This window comes from Euprymna scolopes, chromosome 14, assembly GCF_053919585.1.
Source record: "Euprymna scolopes isolate OS-2025 chromosome 14, ASM5391958v1, whole genome shotgun sequence".
In the NCBI taxonomy this organism is placed as follows: Eukaryota; Metazoa; Mollusca; class Cephalopoda; order Sepiida; family Sepiolidae; genus Euprymna; species Euprymna scolopes.
Genome location: NC_136495.1, coordinates 149,913,999 through 149,939,593, shown reverse-complemented (window position 1 = coordinate 149,939,593; position 25,595 = coordinate 149,913,999). Strand labels below are relative to the sequence as shown.

Genomic DNA, 25,595 nt, shown 5'->3' with positions numbered 1-25,595 from the left:
TCAAATGATTAACTTTGGATCGTTCGTTGAGTATTTTAAAATATGGTGCATTATTGATTTAAATAAATTGAGCGGGCGGGGTCCTCTTCCACGAGTGAAAAATTTACTTTTACCATGACTAATGTTTGTGCAAAATTAAAAAACAAAAACAAAAAAAAAAAAAAACTCCAGGCGTGATTATTGAGAAGAGTGTAACCACATGAATGGATGAACGATTTAGAGCAATTTTAGCCTATAATGCCCCCTAAGGAGGCAACCAGAGTTATCCTGGAAAATCTGTTCTGACAAAAGTTTACTTTCACCATGACTAATGTTTGTGCAAAATTTCAAAAATCCAAGGCGTGATTATTGAGAAAAATGCAAATGAATGGATGAACGGGAGTGATTTACTTGGTCCAATCCCTCCTTTATCAGGGGACCAATAAACCGTTTTGATGGTAAAATAGGAAAGATCAATATAAAAATAAACCTTCATTTAGTTGATGCGATTTGCTAATGTTTGCCACTTGAAACAAAGAACATTTCATAACTTGATTGTAAACACAATACAAAGTCTTTCCCATTTGTTATAGATAAACCTTAACAGTTGGGTAATCTAATATATAAACGGCTATGTGTCTGTCTGTCTCCATATTTTCAAACTCTATCTCCTCTGAAACTAAGTCGCAGTGTGACGCTAGGGGCCTTAAATGATTGGATTTTTTACAGGCCGTTCTTTTATAGGTCTTTAGCCACAAAAATGAAATAAAAATAGTTTTTAAGGGGGTCAAAAATGGGTCAAAATTGGAAAAATCATTTTGTACATTCATCTTAGTTTATTTTAAATTTTTAATCGGTTCTCATGCGTGTCACATTGGTACAGTGGTAACGTCACCAGCTTTCAATGCTACAGTTTTAATTTCGATTCTAGCTGATGGCACCTAAATACTTTTTTTTTTATTTTACTTTTGAAATCACGACTCTATAATAATATATACAAAATCCGGACAAATTAAAATATATTTAAGCATATTTTATACCCGGGCAAAGCCCCACCACATCCCCGCTAGTTAAATTTAAATTCTAAATTTATTTATCAAATTTATAAAACTCACTATATCTGTCTCCATATTTTCAAACTCTATCTCCCCCGAAACTAAAAGTCGCAGAACGGTGCCTGGGGCCTCAAATGATTGGATTTTTTATGGACCATTCTTTTACACGTCTTTAATCGGTTAAATAGTTTTTAAGTGATCAAAAAGGGGGTCAAAAATGAAAAAAAAAAATCGTTATACATTTTGTACATCTTTATTTTTAATCAGTTCATATGCGTGTCACGTTCATACAGTGGTAACGTCACCAGCTTTGAATACTACAGTTTTGCTTTCGATTTCGATTCTAGCTGATGGCACCCAAATACTTTTTTATTTGACTTTTGAAATCATGACTCTATAATAATATATACGAAATCTGGACAAATTAAAATATCATATTTAAGCGTATTTTACTACTGGGCAAAGCCGGGCACTCTCTCCCCCGCTAGTCTTTAATAAAGTGTCACCATAAAAAGGAAAAGAAAAAAACAAATCAATTTGCTTTTTCACTTGCAATGGAGCAATAGATAATATTGTCAAAAATCCAAATTAGTCCCTAAAAAGGAAGTAATATTTAAACACCAATGCTAAATATTTGTCTATGAAGTAACACAATATCGCTGAACGTAACTATTTATATTAAAATCAAAAATATCATTGGATTTAAAAAAAAAACAATAAATAATAGTTAATTAATAAAATGTTCTTTTTCAATACCAATATGCAAATTAGTTAACATTGTACCTATTTACTATGCCTCCCCACGGGATAGTTAGACACCAGGGTCGTTTTTTAATGTGGAGAAAAGGTACAAAAATAAAAAATTGTCTCAGTCGTGAAGGACTGATCCTCCACCGAAAGAGAACAAGAAATGGAAATGCAGCATCTGAAGAACAGATACTACACTTTGATTTTGACCAAAAGGCCAAAGGGATTTCAAGATAAAGCGAATATATATAAAAAAAAAAAAAAAAACTTGAAGCAGGACGTTGATTTTTACCATTAGTGTGTGAGAAATGGACTCCCAACTTCTGCATTCAATTGCTAGCTGTACCTATCCCACATTGTCAATAAGGCATGAAAAAATTCTAAACCATTTTTACTGGCCAAAACTTAAGCGTGATGTGGTAAATTTTTGTAACTCGTGTCACACATGCGAGATGGTCGGAAAACCTAATCAAAAGATTCCGCCCGCACCACTCAGACCTATACCAGCATTCGAAGAACCCTTTAGTAGAGTACTAGTGGATTGTGTTGGGCCACTCCCTAAAACAAAAATGGGAAATCAATATTTACTGACGATTATGTGTACGTCGACTCGTTTCCCAGAAGCTGTTCCGTTAAGAAATATTAAAGCTAAGACTATAGTAAAGGCTTTAACTAAATTTTTCTGTTTAGTTGGAATTCCTTCAGCCATTCAATCAGACCAAGGCACAAACTTTATGTCTGGTCTATTTCAACAAATAATGAATGAGATGGATATTAAACAACACAAATCCAGTGTTTATCACCCCGAATCACAAGGAGCTCTCGAGCGTTTTCATCAAACCCTGAAGTCCATGATGAAAAAATTTTGTTATCAATATAATAGAGATTGGGACGAAAGCGTCCCTTTTGTTTTATTTGCTGCTAGATAAGCTGTACAAGACTCTTTAGGATTTAGCCCCTTCGAACTTGTGTTCGGACATACTGTGATGGGACCTTTAAAGCTATTAAAAGAGAAATGGCTAACGGAGAAAAATGAATTACACCTCTTAGATTATGTATCAAATTTTAAAGAGAAATTACACGGTGCCGTAAAAATAGCACAAGAAAATTTGAAAAACTCCCAAAAATGAATGAAGGCTATATATGATAAAAATAGTAAAAATCGTACCTTCGAAAGTGGGGACAAAGTTTTAATATTTTTACCCATCCCACATAATCCCCTACAAGCAAGATATTTTGGCCCATATGAAATAGAGAAAAAAATAAATGATGTAAATTATATCATCCACACCCCAGATCGAAGAAAAAAGAGAAGAGTTTGTCACATTAATATGCTAAAAGGATACGTTGACAAAAATGTGTTAGATATGGGTAAACCAGTTACAACAGTAACTAATATTACAAAAATAACCTCATCTGAAAATGTTTTAAATAACGATGAAAATACAATTGTCAGAGAGGAGGAAATGGGACAGAGTAGTCATCTAAAAAACTCGGAAATACTAGCTAATTTAAATAAAAAATTTGAACATTTGCCAAATGAGAATAAAAAGGAAATTGTGGTTTGGTCAGTGATTTCAAAGATCTTTTTCCTGATGTCCCTAGTAAAACTACCTTTGCAGTACACGACGTCATAGTGGGAGACGAAAAACCCATCAAACAACACTTTTACAGAGTCAACCCCATCAAGCTTCAACAGTTGAGGGTAGAGATGAAGTATATGCTGGAAAATGATATTATTGAACCAAGCAACAGTCAGTGGAGTTCTCCCTGTATACTTGTACCAAAAAGCGATGGCACCTACAGATTTGTTACAGACTTTCGGAAAGTGAATGCAGTAACCAAAAGTGATTCATACCCGATTCCCAGAATTGATGATTGTATTGACAAAGTTGGCAAATCAAAATATGTCAGTAAATTCGACTTGATGAAAGGTTATTGGCAAGTACCTTTAACCGATAACGCTAAGGAAATTTCAGCATTCGTGACTCCCGATGGACTATACTATTACAAGGTTATGGCATTCGGAATGAAAAACGCACCAGCAACATTTCAAAGGATGATGCATTCCCTTCTACAAGATATTCAAGGATGTGATGTATACATTGATGATGTAATCGTGTACAGTATGACTTGGAACGAACATTTACACATCATAAGGCAACTCTTCCGTAAGCTAGAAGAGGCAAACCTGTCTGTGAACTTAAACAAAAGTGAATTTTGTCATGCAAAATTAAATTATTTAGGCCATACTGTGGGCCAAGGACAAGTTAAACCCATCACCGCAAATGTGGATGCCATTCTCGAGTATCCTATTCCAACCAACAAGAAACAATTAATGAGATTTCTCGGTATGGCAGGATTCTACCGGAAATTGTAAAAATTTCTCATCTATAGCAGGTCCTCTCATGGACCTCCTTAAAAAGGATGTAAAATACAAATGGAGTGAGACCTGTGATGCGGCTTTCAACAAAATAAAATCGACACTCATGGAGGGCCCAGCTCTCGCAACACCAATTTTTACAAAACAATTCAAACTAGAAATTGATGCCAGTGATGTCGGAATGGGTGGTATCTTAACCCAAGAGGATGATGAAGGTATCGACCGAGCAATTGGGTACTTCTCCAAAAAGTTGAACACTCACCAAAAGAACTATTCAACCATTGAAAAGGAATGTTTATCATTATTGACGACACTACAACACTTCGACTTCTATCTCAGCGTCACCATGTACCCTGTTCTGGTCTTTACCGACCATAATCCATTAACTTTCCTTGCAAAGATGCAAAACAAAAATCAGAGACTGACAAGATGGAGCCTTCTCCTACAAGAATACAACATTACCATCAAACACATTAAAGGAAACAACAATATTATTGCAGACGCATTATCTAGAGTATAATGTTACAAATGCGTTCTCCTTTGCCGACTTCTTTTACAGAATATTGTTGGAACTGATTGCCTTAAAATCATGTGCACGTAACTACTAATATATTTTTTGCTTTTGTTGTTGTTGTAAAAGTTTTTCATTTGTAACTCAAAACATTGTAACTACTGATATATTTTTGCTTTTATTGTTGTTGTAAAAGTTTTTCATTTGTAACTCAAAACTTTTACTCTGAGGGGGGGAAGTGTAACAAGAGGCGTAGTATTAATTTTGACCTTGAATGGACTGGGTACAGAACCTAGGGTCATTCAGGTTGTCCCCATCCCTAAAAATAGAATTAGGAAAGGTTAGGAAGAAGAAGAAAAGAAAGGAAAGAAAAAGAGGTCTAAAAGATATACACTCCCTTATGAATATAAAAGGCTGGGAGTAACAGCCTAACCAGAGTGAGAAAGAGTGAGCTAGTAGCTTCCACAGGCAGCCTTTCTCTCCGGCGGATTGGTTCAAATGGCGTCGTAAGAACTTTAACCTCAACCCACTATCACCAGAATCTACCTACTACCCAACTTGGTCATCACTACTACTACGACGGATGGTAAAGTACTTTTGTTCATCATTTGACCAAACGTCTAGAATATTGTATTTTATATTAAATTCCGAGAATAGATTATTGCTTTGCCTAGTTTTCCTCACTATAATTACCTTCCTCTTGTTACCATTTTTCCCTTTCATTTTACTTTTGGGTTCTTCCCTTTTGTCCTGTTTAAATATTACTTTCATAAATATTTCTGTCAGTCTATCTTGTTTTGGTATGTTTTGTGTCTGTAATAAATTCCCTATTTTTATATAAAATATCTGCTTCTTGTATTTTTATTTCTCTCCCTCAAAACCTTTGTCCCTACTCTTCCTTACGATAGCAAATACTGTGTTACGGCGTTGTGATTAGCCACCGCACCCATAACAATTATAAAAACTGTTACTTTTCAAGATTATTAAAATAACCTTCTTAGTGATACACAATAAGGTTTCTGTTCTGCTAGATCTGCAGCAGATGTGCTTGCAATTATATCTCATAGGATTAGCATATCTCTTGATGAAGGCAACCTTTCTAGGGCAATTGCTCTTGACATATCAAAGGCCTTTGATAGGGTATGGTATAAAGGTTTACTTCACAAGATCTCCAGCTATGGTATAGTTTTCTCAATTATTAAATCATTTCTTTCTGATAGGTTCATAAGAGTAGTAGTTGATGGGCAAAAATCAGAAGCTCACAGTATTAATGCTGGAATCCCTCAGGGGTCCATCCTGGGCCCAACTCTTTTCCTGATCTACATTAATGATCTTCCAAATCACATCCTTACATCATTCGTAGACATTTATGCTGATGACACTACCATCTATGGTAGCGCATCTAAGACTGTTAATGACCAAGTTCTCTCCGATTCTCTCTCTTCTGATCTTGAGCACGTGTTACAATGGGGAAAGGAGTGGCTGGTTACTTTTAATGCATCTAAAACCAAGCTTCTATCTTTACATCATCAACGTTCTGATCCCCCATCTGGCATCAATTGAAATAAATGGCTTTCGTCTTGAGGAGGCATGTTTTGACAAGCTTCAGGGTTTGACCTTTACTCCTGATCTAAAATGGAACACGTACATCAAATCTGTTGCCAAGGCTGTTGGGAAAATAGTGGGATCGTTCTATCTCACTGCTGATGCAATTCTCTATCTATATAAGAGCCAGGTACGTCCAAGGATGGAGTAATGTTGCCACATCTGGGCAGAAACGACTTATCCTGCCTTGATAGAGTTGAAAATAGACTTCGTAGCCTTGTAGGAGATGTCCTCTTCCCTTCAACTTCTTTCTCACAGAAGAGATGTTGCGAGTTTGTCTTTGCTTTATCGTTATTTTCATGGCAAGTGCTTGACTGAGCTTCAATCTATGGTCCCTCCTCGCCAAACTTTCACAAGAAACACTCATTTAGCTGAAAACACTATCAATAATTCCCCCCACTCTTTATCTGTGCCTAAACCTAAACGTAGATTCCATGAACAAAGCTTCTTAGAAGTGCACACCTGTGGAACTGTCTTCCGTTTTCCTGCTTTCTAGCTGACAATCTCATTGTCTTCAAGTCCAGCATAAACAAATTCTTGATGAGCCGTTCCACTTAAGTTAACAAATTTACCGAATCTCCATTACTAACGATTACTATATTGTCCAATTGACTACTGTCCACTCTTAACCCTTATCCTCGAGTGGTCTCTGGGCTTTGATAAGTGGTGACTCCTATGTAAAAAAAAAAAAAAGAAAACTATTCATTAATTTAGGTAATCCTATTTGTTTTAATAAAAAGGAAGTGCTCATTTAATTAGAATATTTCTTTATATGATGACTCGATTTATTCTCAAATATATTATAACGATAAATTAAATTAATCCTTTTTAAAGTAAAGTAAAATTGAATTTCAAGAATGAAAAATTCAATTAAAACCGCTGATTACACTGACAATTTATTCATTGAAAAAATAAGCAAAAACAATTTAATAATTCAAGAGAAATACAGCAGGTAGGATGCAGATCCTGTCTTTTTCCTTTTCGTTTTTTGTTAGAATTTTACCCATCCGTATTTGTTTAAATTAATGTTATGAAAAATAATGTCCTCTTTAAAAAAATTTTTCTTGGTAATCTTGAGCCTCAATTTTTTTATTTTCAGCATTATAAAAATAATTTTCTTATGCTAATGTTTACACCAATCATGTATACAAGAAAAATATTTAACATTTGAAATTTTGGAGAATTGTTGCCATTAATATCACATGAAATATTTTTTCAATTATTTTTTTTTGGTGAAAATATTGACTAAACAATGCTTAATTCAATGATGATATCAATAGTTTGAGAAATTAATTTTTCTTCAAGTTATATTGATTTCATTAACACAAACTTTATGGGCTTTTTTTTTTTCGTAATATTCCTGAAATATTACAAAAATAAATTTATCTACAATGTTCTCTTTTTTTTTTTTTTTTTTTTATAAAAAAGTAAATTCATCTTTTTTTTTTTTTTTTTAAATAAAACTTTAGCAAAAGGTGTTTTTGTTTACAAAAAATAATACATTTGCACTAAAATTAAAAAAAAAAATAATGCATTATATTCTGTGATTAATAAATACTGAAAATTTTATTAAAATGGGCTGATTTCCTGAATTTTTTAATTTTTAAATGCAAGGACGGGTCAAAATGTTTATGCATTTTAAGGATCGACCATTCATTTTGCACGTACCTCTTGTTTGTGCTTATTGCAATAAAAAAACTATGATAAAGAATTGAACACTACTTTTGAGTGTCGATTAGTTTAAAGTGTGATAGCTTTATTACAACAACACTGACTGCCTTATTTAAAACTATTTATTTTTCTTGACATTTTAAAGCTGAAATTCTACTTAAGCAGAACTCTTGAAATATTTTATCACTTTATTGAAACAACTTGAAGTGTACACAGCAGTTATTTTTTAATTAACCTAAAAAAACAATTATAACCGAATTTTTATGATGCATCCATTTAATCTGTACGTTTAGCAATGAAAATTCTATTTCATAATTCAATATCTATACTGCTATAATTTTTTTTTTTTTTTGTATTGATATTCATATTAAAATCCTTTTTTCTATGTATTTACAAAGAAAATACAACTTTGGGTCGTGAAATTGCATTCATCTGCAAAAGATCTTACTAATTTGCATATTCTTTTAAACATTCATTTTAATTAATTCCTTATTAGTTTTTCAGTTTTCTTATGAGATCATCTTTAGTTAAGTGTTACGTGTAATTATATCCATACAGATATTCTACATGATTTATACTTGTAATATATGTACAAAGTTTATAGTAAACACAAACTTCTTATATATATATATATATATATATATATATATATATATATGTGTGTGTGTGTGTCTATGTATGCATGTATGTATTTAAAAAGTTTTGCCTCGCAAACTCCTGTCAGTTTTTGGTTTACAGACATGAAACTTAATATATAGGGTATTCAAACCCATGTGAAACTTAATATTTGAGTTATAGCCAGGGAAAATCAGTGCAAAAGTGTGAAAATTAAAGAAAAATGGAATTTGCCAGGTGAAGGTCTAACAACAGCATTACGATTATGCATGTGTAACGTAATAGCTATTAGTTCATGTTTTAATTTTTAGCCCTGCAGCAAACATGCCTTCATAACTCAGGCATTAACGTTCAAGGAAAATCATAAGCTAAACATTTTGGTTTCAATTCTCAGTGGTGGCGCACAAGTCTTTTTTTAAATCCTTCTGGACAGAATTCTTCATAGAAAGATATCAGAAACAAATGCCAACAAAATCGACTGATGCTCAACAACAACAGCAAGAGATGAACACGTTTAAAGTTAGAGGTTAAGGAAATATTCCATGGCACGTGGAGCTGGAACCAACTTATATACAGCAGTTCTAGTTGACATTTTAAATTCAACTGTTTTAGCACCCACGACATATATCCTCGAGTTGACTGTTAGAAAATGTATGAGAAAGTTATTTATTTCTCTCATGATGGGATGGTGTGACACAAGGGTCGGAAAATTATTTTTTAAGAGCCAGCACTTTGGAAGAACAACACCCTGGCCTGCAAAAAAATACCTGGGCAGCCCCGTTGGCATTTCTCAATAGAGGCGCCTCAGGCGATTAGTGATAAAGTAATCCTTTCTCAAAGAAAGAAAGCAAAGTCTGGGAAGATGAGCCAGAAACATACCTCATCCAAGATAACGAACCATCTCAACAATGGCCTAGATTCTGTTGGCTTGGATGCTGTGGAGAAAACCTGTGGCTGAAGTGAAAAAAACAAAACAAAAAAAAACTGTAAATAGTCCAGTGGAAGTACTTCCCACACAACAAGTTCAGATTGGATAATAGATTAAGCGCTCGGTGTATGCATGTAAGCTTACATGACGAAAAAGTTTGTTACGGATTTTTTGAGATTATAATTTTTTCTGGGAACTTGTGCAGAATTTGAACCAGACGTAACTAATCGGCCGCTTGGCTTTGCTCGGAACCACTGGCTTTCGAGTATCAAAGCATAAGGAAAATACTGAAGAAAACTTTCAAATATAATAAAATCACCAGAAAAAAATATAACAAAAATAAAGAAAAAAAGGATTAAAAAAAAAAAAAAAAAAAATTTTAAACAAAATAATGTAACCAAAGTCCTTGGGAAAGTAATCCTAGTGTGATAACAAGAGATAGAGGTTGATTTGAAAATAAACTCCAAAGCAATGAATTCTCAGTGAGGTAATCCTCAATAGAAATCCAAAACAGAAATTTTCCTCTCTTTGTCAAAAACATTGCTCATGAAAAATATGAGGGCAAAATAAGGAAAGCAAGAGTTGTGAGGTTGCCGAAAGTAAACCCAAAGTTTAGTCTTAAATTTGTACGCTTAAAAACTCTGGGGTCAGACTTTAAAATCGGTGTGTTGATGGTGATAATAGCCCTGAATATGTGCTAAAATATACCTGGTACAGCATCCACTGAAGGAAGTTTCTAGTGAATATTAAATTCACAAGTGATCCTCAGTGGCATATATATCCTAGTTAGAAGAAATCATGTCAGGTTTTTGTAGTTTTTGCAGCGAGGCATCATTGTCCTTCCACGTAGTTCCAAATACTTCATTCATATTAGTCGGATTCCTCTGTTAGCGTGGCCATGAATTCACCGACTGCAACCTTATGCAAAAATGGGGTGACCTGTAGACCATAGGTGGTGACCTGTGTTGTATAAGACCTGGTTGCATGGCCATTCTACTACTTCCTTGCTCCAGCTAGATGGGAGATCAGAGAGACCTGTTCTGATTAATCAAGTAGTCACGTCATACTGTAACAGAGCATATATAGCGGCTATATTTACTCCTCCTGAACTGAAATGGAACACCTACATCAAATCTGTTGCCAAGGTCACTGGAAAAATGGCGAGATCCTTCTATCGATCCAGTAGATATCTCACTGCTGATGCAATTCTCTACCTATATAAAAGCCAGGTACGTCCAAGGATGGAGTATTGTTGCCACATCTGGGCAGGAGCTACTCGAAAGACCTTTTCCTGCCTTGACAGAGTTCAAAATAGACATCGTAGTCTTATAGGGGATGCGATTTTCTCTTCCCTGCAACCTCTTTCTCACAGAAGAGACGTTGCAAGCCTGTCTCTGCTTTATCATTATTTTCATGGTAAGTGTTTGTCTGAGCTCCAATCTATGGTTCCCCCTCACCAAACTTTCATGAGAAACTTGTCTAGCTGAAAACACTATTTAATAATTTCCCCCACTCTTTATCTGTGCCTAAACATAGATTCCATGAACAAAGCTTCTTTCTTCAAACTGCACGCCTGTGGAACTGTCTTCCGGTTGTCTGCTTTCCAGCTGACTACAATATGGTCGTCTTCAAGTTCAATGTAAACAAGCTCTTGATGAGCTGTTCCCCTTAAGCAATCCAATTTACCAAATTTACACTACTAACGATTCCTATATTGTCCCATTGACTACTGTACACTCTTTAACCCTTATCCTCGAGTGGCCTCTGAGTTTTGATAAGTGGTGACTCCTATGTAAAAAAAAAAAAAAAAAAAAAATCATGCAAATACTGAGCTGTGTGCTGAAATGACGTCATGTTAAAGAAAAAAATATTACAAAAAGGGAAGAGAGAGCATTTTGGAGAAGCCTATCACATTTTCTTTGAGGAAATTGTCTTGAAATGTTGTTACAAAAAAAAAAAACTATGAAATAAGAATAGTTGCACACTATTTGAAGATACTTGTTTTGAATATTTTGAAAACTTTAGGTGTCATAAAAAGGATGAAATCATTTTTATGTCCTTTTGTTGGTGTTGTAAGTACAATATTTCGCTAAAAATAGCTTCATCAGGGTAGTTAGTCAGTTCGTAGTTTTTTTTCTTCATTTTGTTGTTATAGAGGAAGAAAGTCATTTTGTTGTTATAGAGGAAGAAAGTCATTTTGTTGTTATAGAGGAAAAAAGTCCTGGAGAAGAAATTTAAAAGTACGAGCTGTACATTTTTGAGGTGTGCGTTCGCTCCAGTTTCGAGCAGAAATAAGAAAATAGTTGCACACTATTTGAAGAAACTTGTTTTGAATAGAAATTTGAATATTTTGAAAACTTTAGATGTCAGGAAAATGATAAAATCATTTTTATGTCCTTTTGTTGGTGTTAAAAAAAAAAAAAAAAAAAAAAAAACTACGAACTGACTAACTACTCTGAAACTATTTTTAGCAAAATATTGGACTTACAACACCAACAAAAGGACATAAAAAAGATTTTATCATTTTCCTGACATCTAAAGTTTTCAAAATATTCAAATAAAAAGTCTAGTTATTACTTGTCTTATGTTCCTCGCAACATAGACTGCATTCAACATGTGGGTCCCATGTGTAATATGCTGTAATACTCTAGTTTGTATAAGCCCATTCCCAACTGTACTGTTCAATTTGATTCTTCAAAAAATCGGAACTTTTTTTTTTTTTAATTTTCTTAAAATATTCGAAGATAGTCATTTATGTTGAAAACAAGGAAGGTTACCAAATGCCAAAGAATAATATTTTTAAAGTGTAATGTTTAGAATGGACAATGTATTCTAGGTGTAGTGTCACTGGTGGGGTTCTCTGCTTTTACTCTTGAGTAATGTTGGTTCCTATGAAATTTCCTTCTAAGGATGATTTCTTTTCCGAGAGTAATGCAATGTATTCTTACCGTTGGTCAGTGGTGGCTGCAGAGGAAGCATGTAAGTAATCTTGATGATGGCTTCTGTACTGAAAGAGATAGTGTCTTAGAAAAAAAACTGATAGTGTTGGAGGCCTTATCATTATACCTCATCAAGAGATTCATGAAATGGTATCCAGACTACATTGATTCTTCGCCATCTTTGTACTTAAGAATTACTCAACACTTGAGATCGTGACTGCATTGATTCTTCGCCAATTTGATTTACTACCGCCATCTTTGTTCAACATAATGACTCAACAGTTAACAATTTCGTATTCTCTATTAATATATTGTACCCAATATACAGTAGTGATTTCAAAAGTTGAAAAAAATATATATAGATTTATTGAAACGTACGCAGTTTGTATATACCAAGTGTAATGGACTAAAAAATCGTTCTCATAAATAGTTTTTTTATGATGAAAAATTTTTTGTTTATAAATTTTGAAACGCATCCAAGCTCAATGAATGCGCTTTTTATTGGGTCCCAGAGCATATATAGTGTAATATAATTCTTCAAGTTCCAAATATCAACTTTTCTCAGTTGGTCATTTATTACTTTTTAAACAATGTACATTACAATATTGTTCCGTATTGCAACTAACGAGTAATATATATCTGACTCTGGTGCCGTCAGCTAGAATCAAAACCAAAACATCTTGCCCTCCAGTGTTATGCATTACCATCTGAGCTAAATCTATATGCATATCAAAACTTTAAAAGTTAAACGTATAAATGTATATTTGCATATGTGTAGAAGATACATGTTTAGTCAACTTACACCTGACATGTTCCGTTTTTTTTGTTTTTTTTTCTTCGATTTTGACTCCTTAGCAGCTATTTTTATCATCTAAAAACCAAATCGAATTCGTTCTACAAGTACAAATCGCCTATATATATAAGGTTGCAAGTCTGTAGACCTGAAATTGACGGTTCCACACACACACACACAATGTCACTATATATATATATATATATATATATATATATATATTAGCATTTCAGCCCGGCGTTGTCTGGGTGTTTGGAGGTGTATGTTGAGCAAAAAAAAAAGCAACAAAAAAAAAGGTCAATTTCTTTAACTTTGATCCCTATTATGACCCCTTAACATTTATTGTTTTGGGCTCAAATCAAGTTATTAAGTTAGATCCATGTCCAAGAAACCTATATCTAAAATTTCAAGTGTTTAGACCAAAAATTGACTGAGGAGTTTTGTAGAGTTCTCAAAGGTCAAATCGTTGAACTTTGACCCCTTAACAGCGAAATTTCTGGCCGAAAACTGATCAAAGATTCCTCCAAATCTCAGTACCTGTATATCAAATTTCGAGTCTGTAGACTTAAAATTGATAGTTATTGCATAGGGAAATGTACACACACAGACACATTCACTTTATATATATATATATATATATATATATATACACTAGCATTTCAGCCCGGCGTTGCCCGGGTGTTTGGATGTGTGTGTTGAGCAAAAAAAAAAAAAAAAGTTGTAGTAGGAAGGCAAGCTCAAACCCGTACTGCGAAGGAGGAGCGGGGAAAAAACCTGACGTCTTTGCTGTTACGACCACCGCCAAACCGGAAGTGACGTAGGTTTTAATTAAGGCTGGACAATTTAAAGGAGAGGATAACTTTCAAAAATATCGGCGAAAAAAGCGCCCCCCCCCCCGTAGAAAAGTGCCCAGTTGAAGGTGAAGATATTAATGTTTTTAGCCAATTTTTCGATATTCGTTGTCTGAAAGGTCGAACTTCGAAACGATACTGATCTTGTAAAAATCCGTCGCCTCTGTCGAAAGTTTTAGGCAAACATGCAAACATACATGCATTTATATATTGGTAATTAAAAATTTTCAATCCAAACCGATTAAAAAGCTTGGCCTATCTCTGAATACCCTTTATGCAAAAATTTCAAATGTTTAGACCAGAAATTGTCTGAGTAATTTGGTAGAGACTGCAGAGGTAAAATTTTTTTAACTTTGACCCCTATTATGACCCCCTGAACATTTATTGTTTTAGGCTCAAATCAAGTTATTAAGTAAGATCCATGTCCAAGGAACCTATATCTAAAATTTCAAGTGTTTATACCCAAAATTGGCAAAGGAGTTTGGTAGAGTTTTCAAAAGTCAAATCGTTGAACTTTGACCCCTTAGCAGCCAAATTTCTGGCCGAAAACAGATTACAAACATTTTCCCAAATCTCAGTACCATGTATATCAAATTTCGAGTCTGTAGACCTTAAAATAACAGTTATTGCATAGGGAAATGTACACACACACACACACACACACACACACATGTTAATGTAGACATTGGTTACCTCCCTTGCTTCAGTTACATGGTTACCTCCCTTGCTTGTGGTGATATAAATAGGAGTCGGCCATCTTGGTTTAGTGAGTTCGTTCGTACAGTTTAGACAGACTACAAGTGTCTCAACAAATGGTAGCAGAGATATCCCTCTGTGTGCGACAAAACGAAAAAAAAAAAAAAAAAAAAAAAAAATTTTTTTTTTTTTTTTGTACAGCTTGTCTGTAGCACTAGACAGATCGGATATCGGATATGGCAACTTCGAACAAACAACCTCCATTGTTGGAGGGGGAGGATGTTTACGAGAACTGGAAACAAGACGTTGAAATGTGGTCGTTGTTCACGGATCTTTCTGAGGAAAAAAAGGGCCAGCAGTGTTTTTGACGCTACCACCGAATATTAGAGAATGTGTCAGTGAATTGCCAACAAGTGACATCGGCGGACGAGATGGCTTGAAGATCTTAATAAAGAAACTGGATGACATATATTTAAAGGATGAACACACGCGCGCTTACATGACTTTTAAGGAATTTTACACTTATAAAAGACCGTCAGGTACCAGTATAAATGACTTTCTTGTTCGTTATGAGTTTTTGTACCAAAGATTAAAAAAATTCTACATTATTCTACCGGAAGGAGTGCAAGCTTTTCTTGTTTTGAACGCGGTTAACATATCGGAAGAGAACGAAAAATTAGCGCGGACAACGTGTTCTGTTTTGACGTATCAAAACATGAAGGAATCGATAAAGAAAGTATTTGGTGACATTTATCGTGATGAAAATGTACCGGCAGTGAAATCAGAGCCCGAAATCGTCAACTATAATTATTCTAAACCGGGTAACAACAAAAGGCGTTTTCGTCGAGGACAATCTAATCCATGTGACCGAAGTGGAAACGTGTTGTTGTGTTACAAATGTCAGTCTCCGAACCATCTAATTAGAGAGTGTCCTAGAAATACGCCCAGGTTTACGGAAGCGACAGAACAAATACACATTACGTTGTTCATTCAAGAAAATATTTATTTGAACAGTACAAATGAAAAAATCTCAAATCTTGTAAAGGAAACATTTGGAATGGCAGTCTTGGATTCTGCTTGTACTCGCACACTGGCTGGCGAAGTGTGGCTTGATGTTTATTTAGATACTTTAAATGAAAGTGACCTGCAACTAGTGAAGTATACGAACTCAGACCGGAGTTTTTGTTTTGGTGATGGAGTGGCTGTCACAGCAATTAAAGTTGCTAAATTTCCGGTTACACTCGGAGGTATAAGAGTTTATATCGAAGCAGATATTGTGAAAAACGACTTGCCTCTTCTATTAAGTCACAAATCAATGAAGACAGCAGGAATAGTGCTAGATTTCCGGAAAGATATGTGCTGGATTTTTGATAAATGTATTGAACTAAAGACCACAACTTCAGGGCACTATTGTCTCCCCTTAACAAATAAGTTGTTGGATCATAGTGGTACTAAGAACATTGTATTACATGTTCAGAATTTTGGTCAGTGTTCTTTCACAGAAAAAAAAAAAAAAGCAGAAAAACTTCATCGACAGTTTGCTCATGCCTCGAAGGAAAAACTTGTTTCCTTGGTTAAAAAAAGTGGCAAATTCAATGACAAGGAATTTATAAAGGCGATTGAGGAGGTTTGTGAAAACTGTCAAATTTGCCTTAGATTTAAAAAAGCTCCACTGTGACCGGTTGTGGGATTGCCTCTTGGCAATAGATTTAATCACACAGTTTGCATGGATTTGAAAGAGTTCATCCACAATGAGGTGTGGATACTACATCTCATTGATGCCGCTACCAGGTATTCAGCGGCAACATTGATCAAAACAAAGAAGAAGGAGGAGATCATCAAAAACATCTTTATGATGTGGATTACCTATTTCGGATCTCCTGTTCATTTTCTGAGTGATAATGGGGGTGAATTCAACAACGAACACTATAGACAGATGAATGAAAAACTCAACATAGAGACCTGTACTACTGCCGCAGAAAGTCCATTCAGCAACGGTACTGTAGAACGTCATAATTTGATAGTTGCTGAGGCAATGAAAAAAACAATTGACGATGAGAAGTGTGAACCTGAAATTGCCTTGGCATGGGCTATTTGTGCAAAAAATGCCCTCCTCAATTACTCTGGACACAGTCCAAATGAACTTGTATTCGGTTTCAATGTAAATACACCCTCAATTCTGACAGACCAGTTACCTGCTATGGAGTCCTCTACTACAAGTGACATGGTGAGAAAAAATTTAAATGCTCTCCATAGTGCAAGGAGAAACTTTTTGGAAGCTGAGTCCAGTGAGAGAATTAGGAGAGCTCTCAGGTCTAATGTCAGAACTTATGCTGATGAAGATTATGCTACCGGAGACCAAATCTATTATCGGAGGCAGGGTTTTAAAGGATGGCGTGGTCCAGCAAAAGTGTTAGGCAGAGAAGGCCAGTTTGTCTTAATCAGACATGGCGGAGCATTTTATAGGATGCATCCGTGCCAATTGATAAAAGTGAATAAAAACAACGAAAAAAGAACAAAAAAAGCTGAAATGCTGGGAAACACTACAGAAGGGAAGAATGAATACCTTTCAGTTGAGGAGGAGGAGTTGCAGAATCAAGAGGTAGAAAGTGAAGATATAGACAGAGAAGAAGTTGTTGATAGTTCTACCAGTTTAAGAGATAAGACTGAAAAACCTGGCCGAAATAAGACCATAACTTATAAAATAAATGGAAGTGAGGAGTGGAAGAAAGGAAAGGTTATGTCAGTACAGCCTAAATCAACTGGCAAATATAGTCATTGGATCAATATAGAACCTGAGGATGAAAACGAGGATCAAGTTTGTATCAACTGGAATCATATTGATCATTGGAGAGAAGTGCCCCAATATACTGAACAGGAAAATGTAGTCCTGCTCACCGCTGAACAAGAGCAGTCGAAAGCTGTAATGGATGCCAAGCATAAAGAAATAAAAAACATGAACACCTATGAAGTATTTGAATGTGTGCCATACACAGGTCAAAAAACAATATCCACAAGATGGGTGATTACTGAAAAATTCAAGGATAATCAGAAAACAATGAAAGCTCGCCTTGTAGCACGAGGCTATGAAGAAAATAGTAATCTGAAAACGGACTCCCCAACATGTAGCCGTGAAGCTATGCGAATGGTCATGCTAACCGCATCAATAAAGAATTGGATGCTGCAGACCATAGATTTTACCTCAGCCTTTTTGCAAGGTGGTATTTTAGAGAGAGATATGTACCTGAGGCCACCATCTGATGTTTGTCCTAAATCTCAAGTGTGGAAATTAAAAAGATGCATCTATGGATTGAATGATGCTCCACGGGCATGGTACAAGAGAGTTACTCAGGCTTTGATTGAATTAAAAGGAGTAGCAAGTGCTTATGATAATGCATTGTTTTTGTGGCATGATATTAAAGGAAATTTGACTGGAATTCTTGCTATGCACGTGGATGATTTTGTTTTCTGTGGAAACACAGAGTTTGAAAGGGATGTGATTGCAACATTGAAAGAAAAATTTAAGGTGGGATCTCATGAAAGTGGAACATTCAAATATGTTGGACTGAATGTTAATCAACAGGAAAATGGGATCACTGTAGAACAAGATCTATATGTATCTTCCATATCTCCAATAGAAATAAGCAAAGGGAGGATACTGAGGAAAAATGATGAACTGAATGAAGAAGAAAAGCATGAGTTGAAGAGACTTGCAGGTCAGATGATGTGGGTTTCAACTCAAACACGCCCTGATATAGCTTTTGATGTGTGTAAAATGAGCAACACTGGAAAGCATCCCAAAGTAAAAGCCTTATTTGAGGCGAATAAAGCCTTATCAAAATTGAAATCCAAGAAGGGTTCTATAACATTTCCAAAATTGGGAAAGCCCTCAGATTTACACATTTTGTGTTATACTGATGCCTCTTATGCCAGTCTGGAAGATGGATCTTCACAGGGTGGTTTTGTTGTCTTTATTGGAGGAAGTACTGACAAAATGGCCCCCATGTGTTGGGCGTCAAAGAAATTGGACAGAGTGACAAAAAGCCCATTGGCCTCAGAGACTCTTGCTCTGAATGAGGGAGCTGATGCTGGTGTTTTGACTGCGGTTATGATACAAGAGGTATTTCAGTTATCTAAATTGCCAGACGTTCTCTGCAAGACAGATAATGCATCACTTGTGGAGACATTGAATTCCAACAATCTGGTAAGCGATCGACGATTGAGAATAGATGTAGCAAGGCTGAAGGAAATGAAGAGTAGAGGGGAGATACAGATAGAATGGATCAAGGGTTGTGATCAGGTCTCTGATTGTTTGACCAAGGCAGGAGCTTCGTCTGAGCTTCTAAGGGACTTGTTAAATCAGAAATAAATTATTCACTTGAGGACAGCAGCAATGTTAATGTAGACATTGGTTACCTCCCTTGCTTCAGTTACATGGTTACCTCCCTTGCTTGTGGTGATATAAATAGGAGTCGGCCATCTTGGTTTAGTGAGTTCGTTCGTACAGTTTAGACAGACTACAAGTGTCTCAACAACACACACATTCACTTTTATAGATATATAGATAGATAATCAGAATGCTTTTGGTATTTGTCAAAAATTAAACTTTTATATAATCTGTTCATATAAATAAATAATAAACTGGTTTGAGGTTATTTTTATATTAATTTTTATACTAATGTATCACCACTTACCAAGGTCAAAAGCCACTAAAGGGTAAGGGTCAATGAGAGTGTCATTAGATAATCAACAATACTATGAAAGGATTGAAAACAGCAGATGGAATCAACAAAATTTAATAACATTAGGTGTGAAGACAACCATGGTTTTGTTTGCAAGGAAGCAGTTCTGTGGTAATACGTTCTGGGAATGAGTTATTGAAAAAAATTGTTTGATTTTACGTACAGAGTAAGTAAAAGTTCTTCATGGTGGTGGTGGTAGTAGGAAGAGTTCTTGCTGTGAATGTTTAACAGAGGAGCCAGAAATTGGAACTTTGTCTTCCATAGAGATAATTATAAAGACAGACTAGCAACATTTATATAAGGAAGGGGTTGTAGGAAAGAGAATGGATCGACCCCCTCACCACCACCACTAGACTGCAAAATGGATTTTGTACTCTAATTGCTTAATAGCAGTGTGTGGTGTCATTTGGTTGGTCCGTTCTATAAATAGAACCTAATTTTTGTAATCATATTCTCTTTATCATAGCAAAAATATTACATAAAGTAATTTTATTATCATAACAAATAAATAGAATTCTACCACTCCCCCCCCTGCTTTATTGTTTTTCATGCAACATTTATTTGTTCTATTTCTTTTTATGATTATTTTATTCATTTTTATTGCTGAAACAGTCGTCTGGGTTTTTTTTCTCATTATTTTTTCACTTGATATTAGTGGCTAATTTGTCATCATGCAAACTGTCACCCTGAAGCTGATACCACTACGTAATTTGACCCAATATACAATTTGAGATGTACGCTTCTGGTCTGTATGATCAGTTGGATGTGCGTCAGGAAACTAGAGGTAAAAATCGCTTCATTGGTGGGATTTGAATGCCTTGATATCTTCGGTAGTTTGGCCATGTACATTGGCCTACCTTCTGCATCAACTCCTTAACATGCCTGGATACCTCGGTCACTAAGATGCATGGTAGACCAAGAAAGACCTGGCTTCGGTGCATAAGAAATGATTTGACTGCATGCAACATAACTGATAACAGACCATGTGGAGAGCAGGCATAAGATTTTGCATAGTGTTGCCCACCTTAGTGTTCAGGACATTTGCAGCGTCGAGGAGATGATGATGATGATGAATAAATGGTTAATAAGTGGTTGGTGTACGAAGTTCGAATTCAGTTCGTTCCACAGAAACCCTTTCACTTAGAAATGTTGGCAACCTTCACCTAAGTGCCTAATGTCTTCGTAGGATAATTCTAACTAGAAAGATATCAAGGAAATGAATGCCAACAAGTCATCTGATTCATTCTGAATGATGCTTAACAACAATAATTACCAATCAGTTAAAGTTGTCATCATCAGCATCATAAACATTAGTAAGGTGATGGTAGCTAAGTGGTTAATGACATGGAGTGACGACTTGGGTGTATCATGTTCGAATTCAGTTCGTTCCACAGAAACACTTTCATTTAGGAATGTTCACAACCGTTGGGACCTTCACATGGTCCCTCCGGTAAGTACTCAATGTTTTTCTAGAAAGAATTTGTACTAGAAAGATATCAGGGAAATTAATGCCAACAATAATCATCTGATTCATTCAAAATGAATAAATGATACTCTACGATAACTCACAGCACCCAAAATATCAAAAACTGAATGATGTATGAGATTAGTAACAAAAAAGATTGTAATTTAATGTATTTTTGCTGAATTAAAAGAAGAAATCTGTCTCTAAAGTAAATGAATTTTTTTTTCTTTTAGTGATTCCTGTCCTTTATTCTACTCTAACTCTCCACTGAAAATAGTCAAGGCTTCTAAACAGTACATGTACGATGAAGAAGGCAACAAATACCTTGATTGTATCAACAATGTGGCTCATGGTAAGTTGCTTTAAAGTTGCTTTTCTTGTATTGCAATTGGGGATTTTCACTATCTTAATTGTACAGGTTGGCCCACTTAAAAGTAGCCCGATCTATCTAATCTTTCTCTTAATGACCAACTGACACCACAAGAATGCAATTCTTTTCCAACAAGATGGCACTACATGCCACACATCTCACAGATCACTGACACGAGTCCATGACATGTTTACGGAAGAGAGAACAATAAGCAAAGGGTTATGGCCACCACGTTCCCTGGACTTTTTGCGATTTTTATCTTTAAGGGGCTTTAAAATAAAAAGTTTATGCAAATAATCCTAACAATCTAGACCAACTAAAGGAGAACATTACCCACACTAACAGGGGAATCACCAGAGAAGATCTACTGGCAGTATCTTCAAACGTTGTTAAACATGTCCAGAAATGCATAGATGTCAACGGGGAGCACTTCCAGCATTTTTTATAACACAAGTAATTTAAATAATAAAAAAATGTTCCTCCTGTCTACTACATTTTCTGGGCTACTTTAAGTGGGCCACTTTCTTAAAAAAAAAAAAAAAAAAAAAAAAAAAATTTTGATTTTTATATCTGATTTGAACTGTGTACCAAACATTGTGAGAAAATAATTAATACAAGGTAATAATGAGAACGTAAGTCAATTATGAAACTGCATTCCTCTGCCTGACAATGTAAGGATGAGCCAAAGTCTTATCTGCACCTTACTTCTCAATATTGCATGAAGTACTTCCAAAGTTATGGTCCTGGATATGACCTTAAACTATATCCAGTGGTGAGGCCCCAGCTTGCGGACTTTGGGGAGTGTGGAGCCACCCTTTAATTACCATTGCTCCCAGGTCCACTCTGACCCAGAGTGGTAGTACCTGTTAGGTTCCAACTATGGGTTAAATAGAAACCGACTTGAAAACAACAAATATATTCTATTAAAAATTTTTTCTTCAAAATGTTTGGATTCGGCATTAAATAACCCGAAAAGGGTTGATATGCCGTAAAACAAAAACAACCGACCAATCAATCCAAAGTTATGTCATGGAAAATGTTGATTACTCAAAAACTATTTAATCAGGTTGATTATAACAATTTCTTTTGCTTGCATAATGATTGATGTCACACATTCTTACTTCCATCCAAATTCTCTGTCTTCAAACAACGATATTTCTGGCCAGAATCATTTGAAAATCTTTTTGTCCCCTGAAAAAGGAGGGATTGGACCTAGTAATTCACACCTGCTCGTCCGTTTGCACGTTTCTCAATAACCATGCCTTGGATTTTTTTTTTTTTTTTTTTTTTTTTTTTTTTAGTCATGGTGAAAATAAATTTTTTTCCAGAACGGATTTTCTGGGATAACTCTGGTTGCCCCCCATCGATGGGGCATTATAGGGTTAAAATTGTCCCCAAATCATTCATCTGTTCATTTGTTCATTTTTCTCGATAACCACACCTTGTATTTTTTTTTTTTTTTTTTTTTTTTTTTTTTTTTAATTTTGCATAAACATTAGTCATGGTGAATGTAAATTTTTCACTCGTGGAAGGGGACCTCGCATACTCGGCTTGTTAACACAAGAATATATCTTTTTATTTATTTTTGTGTTGTGTCACTTTCTAATTCAACATAATTGTTTCAAGTTTTTTCTTCCTTCATAATTTTTGACCAATTTAAATGTCTCTCCCTCAATATTGTTATATTAGAATGGATGTTATATACATATATATCTATAATATAAAGCTGTGTGTGTGTCTGGTTACGAATAGGCTCTTATATGGTTGACTATTTTAAAAAACTGATTACATATAATGATAGATGTATCGAGACACAGGAATGAGTATGTTTGATCTGGCAGAACGGTGGTTCATTAAAATTGCGGGGTCTGCGTTTGCTCCTGGTCCACAAAGCATGGAAATAAAAAAAAAATTAAGAATTAAAAAAAAAAACGTTTTTGATATAGATGTATATAAGAATACTTTGATAAGTATTTTTTAACTTAAATAGGGATGGCATAATAAAATTGAGGGATCTCCGTTCGCGCCTGGCCTCCATAGAATGGAAATAGGCTCAAACTTTAAAAACTTTTCATATCTATCTGCGTCAGTATACTTTGATAATTATGTTTCAGTTTGAAGAAATATGGTATAATGAAATTATGGGGTGTTCGTTTGCACCTGACCTCCATAGAATGGATATGTCGCAAAGTTTAACAAGGTTTTTTAATATAGATCCACAGAATATTGTGATAAGTGTTTCAGTGTGAACAGGTATGGTATAAATTATGGGGTTTATCTATTTTATTTTTACTTTCATATTTTGCTTTGGTTTTGATACCCCCAAATTCAACCCAAATTTACAACCCTTCCTTTTCATAACCTATCATACTTTCATAAATCAGTCCATTTTCTGTAGGCTGTTTTTGAACCCAGTCAACAGTCAACGACGGGTACTTTTGCTAGTATATATATATATATATATATATTTAATTTTAGTCATTTTAGGATATTAAGGTTGAGGTGATGCCAATGAAATGGTGATCACAAATGACCTGGATATTGTGAATAGATGGTGGCTGCTGACAGTATAGTCCGACTCTGTATATTTGTTTCAATTTAAGACTTTTCGTTAGAATTTGTGGTGTGTGCACACATTTTTTTTTTTATTATTATAGATGTTTTTAATCAGAATATTTATCCTGGTAAAATTAATTCCTCAAACAAAAGTTTTCTGCCACTCTTATGGCCCTCACTCAAAGATTAAAATCAAGATATAATGCTACTAAACCTTCTGTCTAGAAAACTTATTCCAATTTTGATAAAAATTTATTACATGTTGTGGATTCTAGAAAATGTCTAAAATTTACGCTTAGGGGATCTTAAGAAGATATTGAAATTCATGGAATTTTGCTTAATTGGTGTCTAATTATGAATATGATCTGAAATATTTGAATGTTCAAATTGGAGGTTGTGTCTATATATTCTTAAAACCTTTTAAAATAATCTAAAGAAACTAAAATTTGTAGTATATTTATTGATATCTAATATCTATTGCTAAAATTTTACAAAAAATCAAAGATCTGAAGTTTTACAAAGGGCTTCCACCCCCTCTTTATCCCTTTTACATAAAACTAAACTAAATATAGCCAATTTTACTCATTTTTTACATCTAGCAGCTCTGTTCCAAAATCAATAATGATCGGTTAATTAGTTTAGAAATGAATCCTTTACATACACATACAAAACTTTAGGTAAAGATAAAAATGTAAAGCCTAACCTGCATATGTGCTGATTAATAAAACGTAAGAATCTTGAACACCTGCACATTTATATAGATTTATTTCTGTAAAGATTTATTTCTATATAGATTTATTTCTATATAGATTTATTTCTATAAAGATCTTTTGTTGGCATTTAAGAATTGAAAGGAAAATGGATGATCCATTTCATTTGTTCCACACCTCAATAAATTATTAATGTGTGATGTAGAAAATAAGCTGTCACCTATGGTGATCTTAAAATCAGAAAAAAAGGTAAAGTTTTACTTTAGAAAAAGTCTACCAGCTTTGTGTGCTGGCTGCAGAAGTAGAATAGTAGTATTGAGAATGGGACCATTTTTTTATATACATGCTGAAGGTATTTATCTCCTTCTCACAGCGGAAAGATGTGACACAAGAGTTGGAAAGTTGGATTGAAGAGCCAGTGCCTTAGATGAAGAGTGCTCTGACCTGCAAAAAATGTGTGAACAACCTTTTTGTCATTCCCTAGTAGTGGCACCTGAGGTGATTAGAAATAAACTACCCCCCTTCTCAAATAGAAAAGGCAAAGCCTGGGAGAGTGGATCTTCTAGAATTACATAGGACTAGCAATGTACTGCAGTCAATAGGGAAAAAGTAATTTCAGAAATGGCCTCGACTCTGTCATTTATCTTCCTTCCAGACGTTGAAATATGTTCATCATGCCCATCTCTATTACAACCAATCATAAACTGCTTATAATAAAAGACTGGACTGTTACTTTTCCACCAGCTTATTCAGATGGTAAATCTGTTTCTTTATGAATGCGGAGTTTAGAACTGTTATGATCTGTGGATTTTTCTTTCAAGTCAGTTTTTGACACTTTGGCCTAATAAGTTTCGACTCGAGCAAATAAATATTAAACATGTAACTATATCTATGAACTTTTAATTAGAAAAATCTTTCAGAATATTTTTAACTGCATTAATATTCATATGACCAGCATCTTATCAAATTACAAAATTGT

At 34.7% G+C, this 25,595-nt stretch overlaps 1 protein-coding gene across 1 annotated transcript in view; it reads left to right on the top strand.

The window, feature by feature from the left end:
- Positions 1–25,595, top strand: part of LOC145293286 (ethanolamine-phosphate phospho-lyase-like) — a 132,070-nt gene that overhangs the window by 18,049 nt on the left and 88,426 nt on the right. The window contains exon 2 of the mRNA XM_080139889.1: positions 21,214–21,332. Coding sequence (XP_079996015.1) covers positions 21,214–21,332 — 119 coding nt within the window. The remainder of the gene's footprint in view (positions 1–21,213; positions 21,333–25,595) is intronic.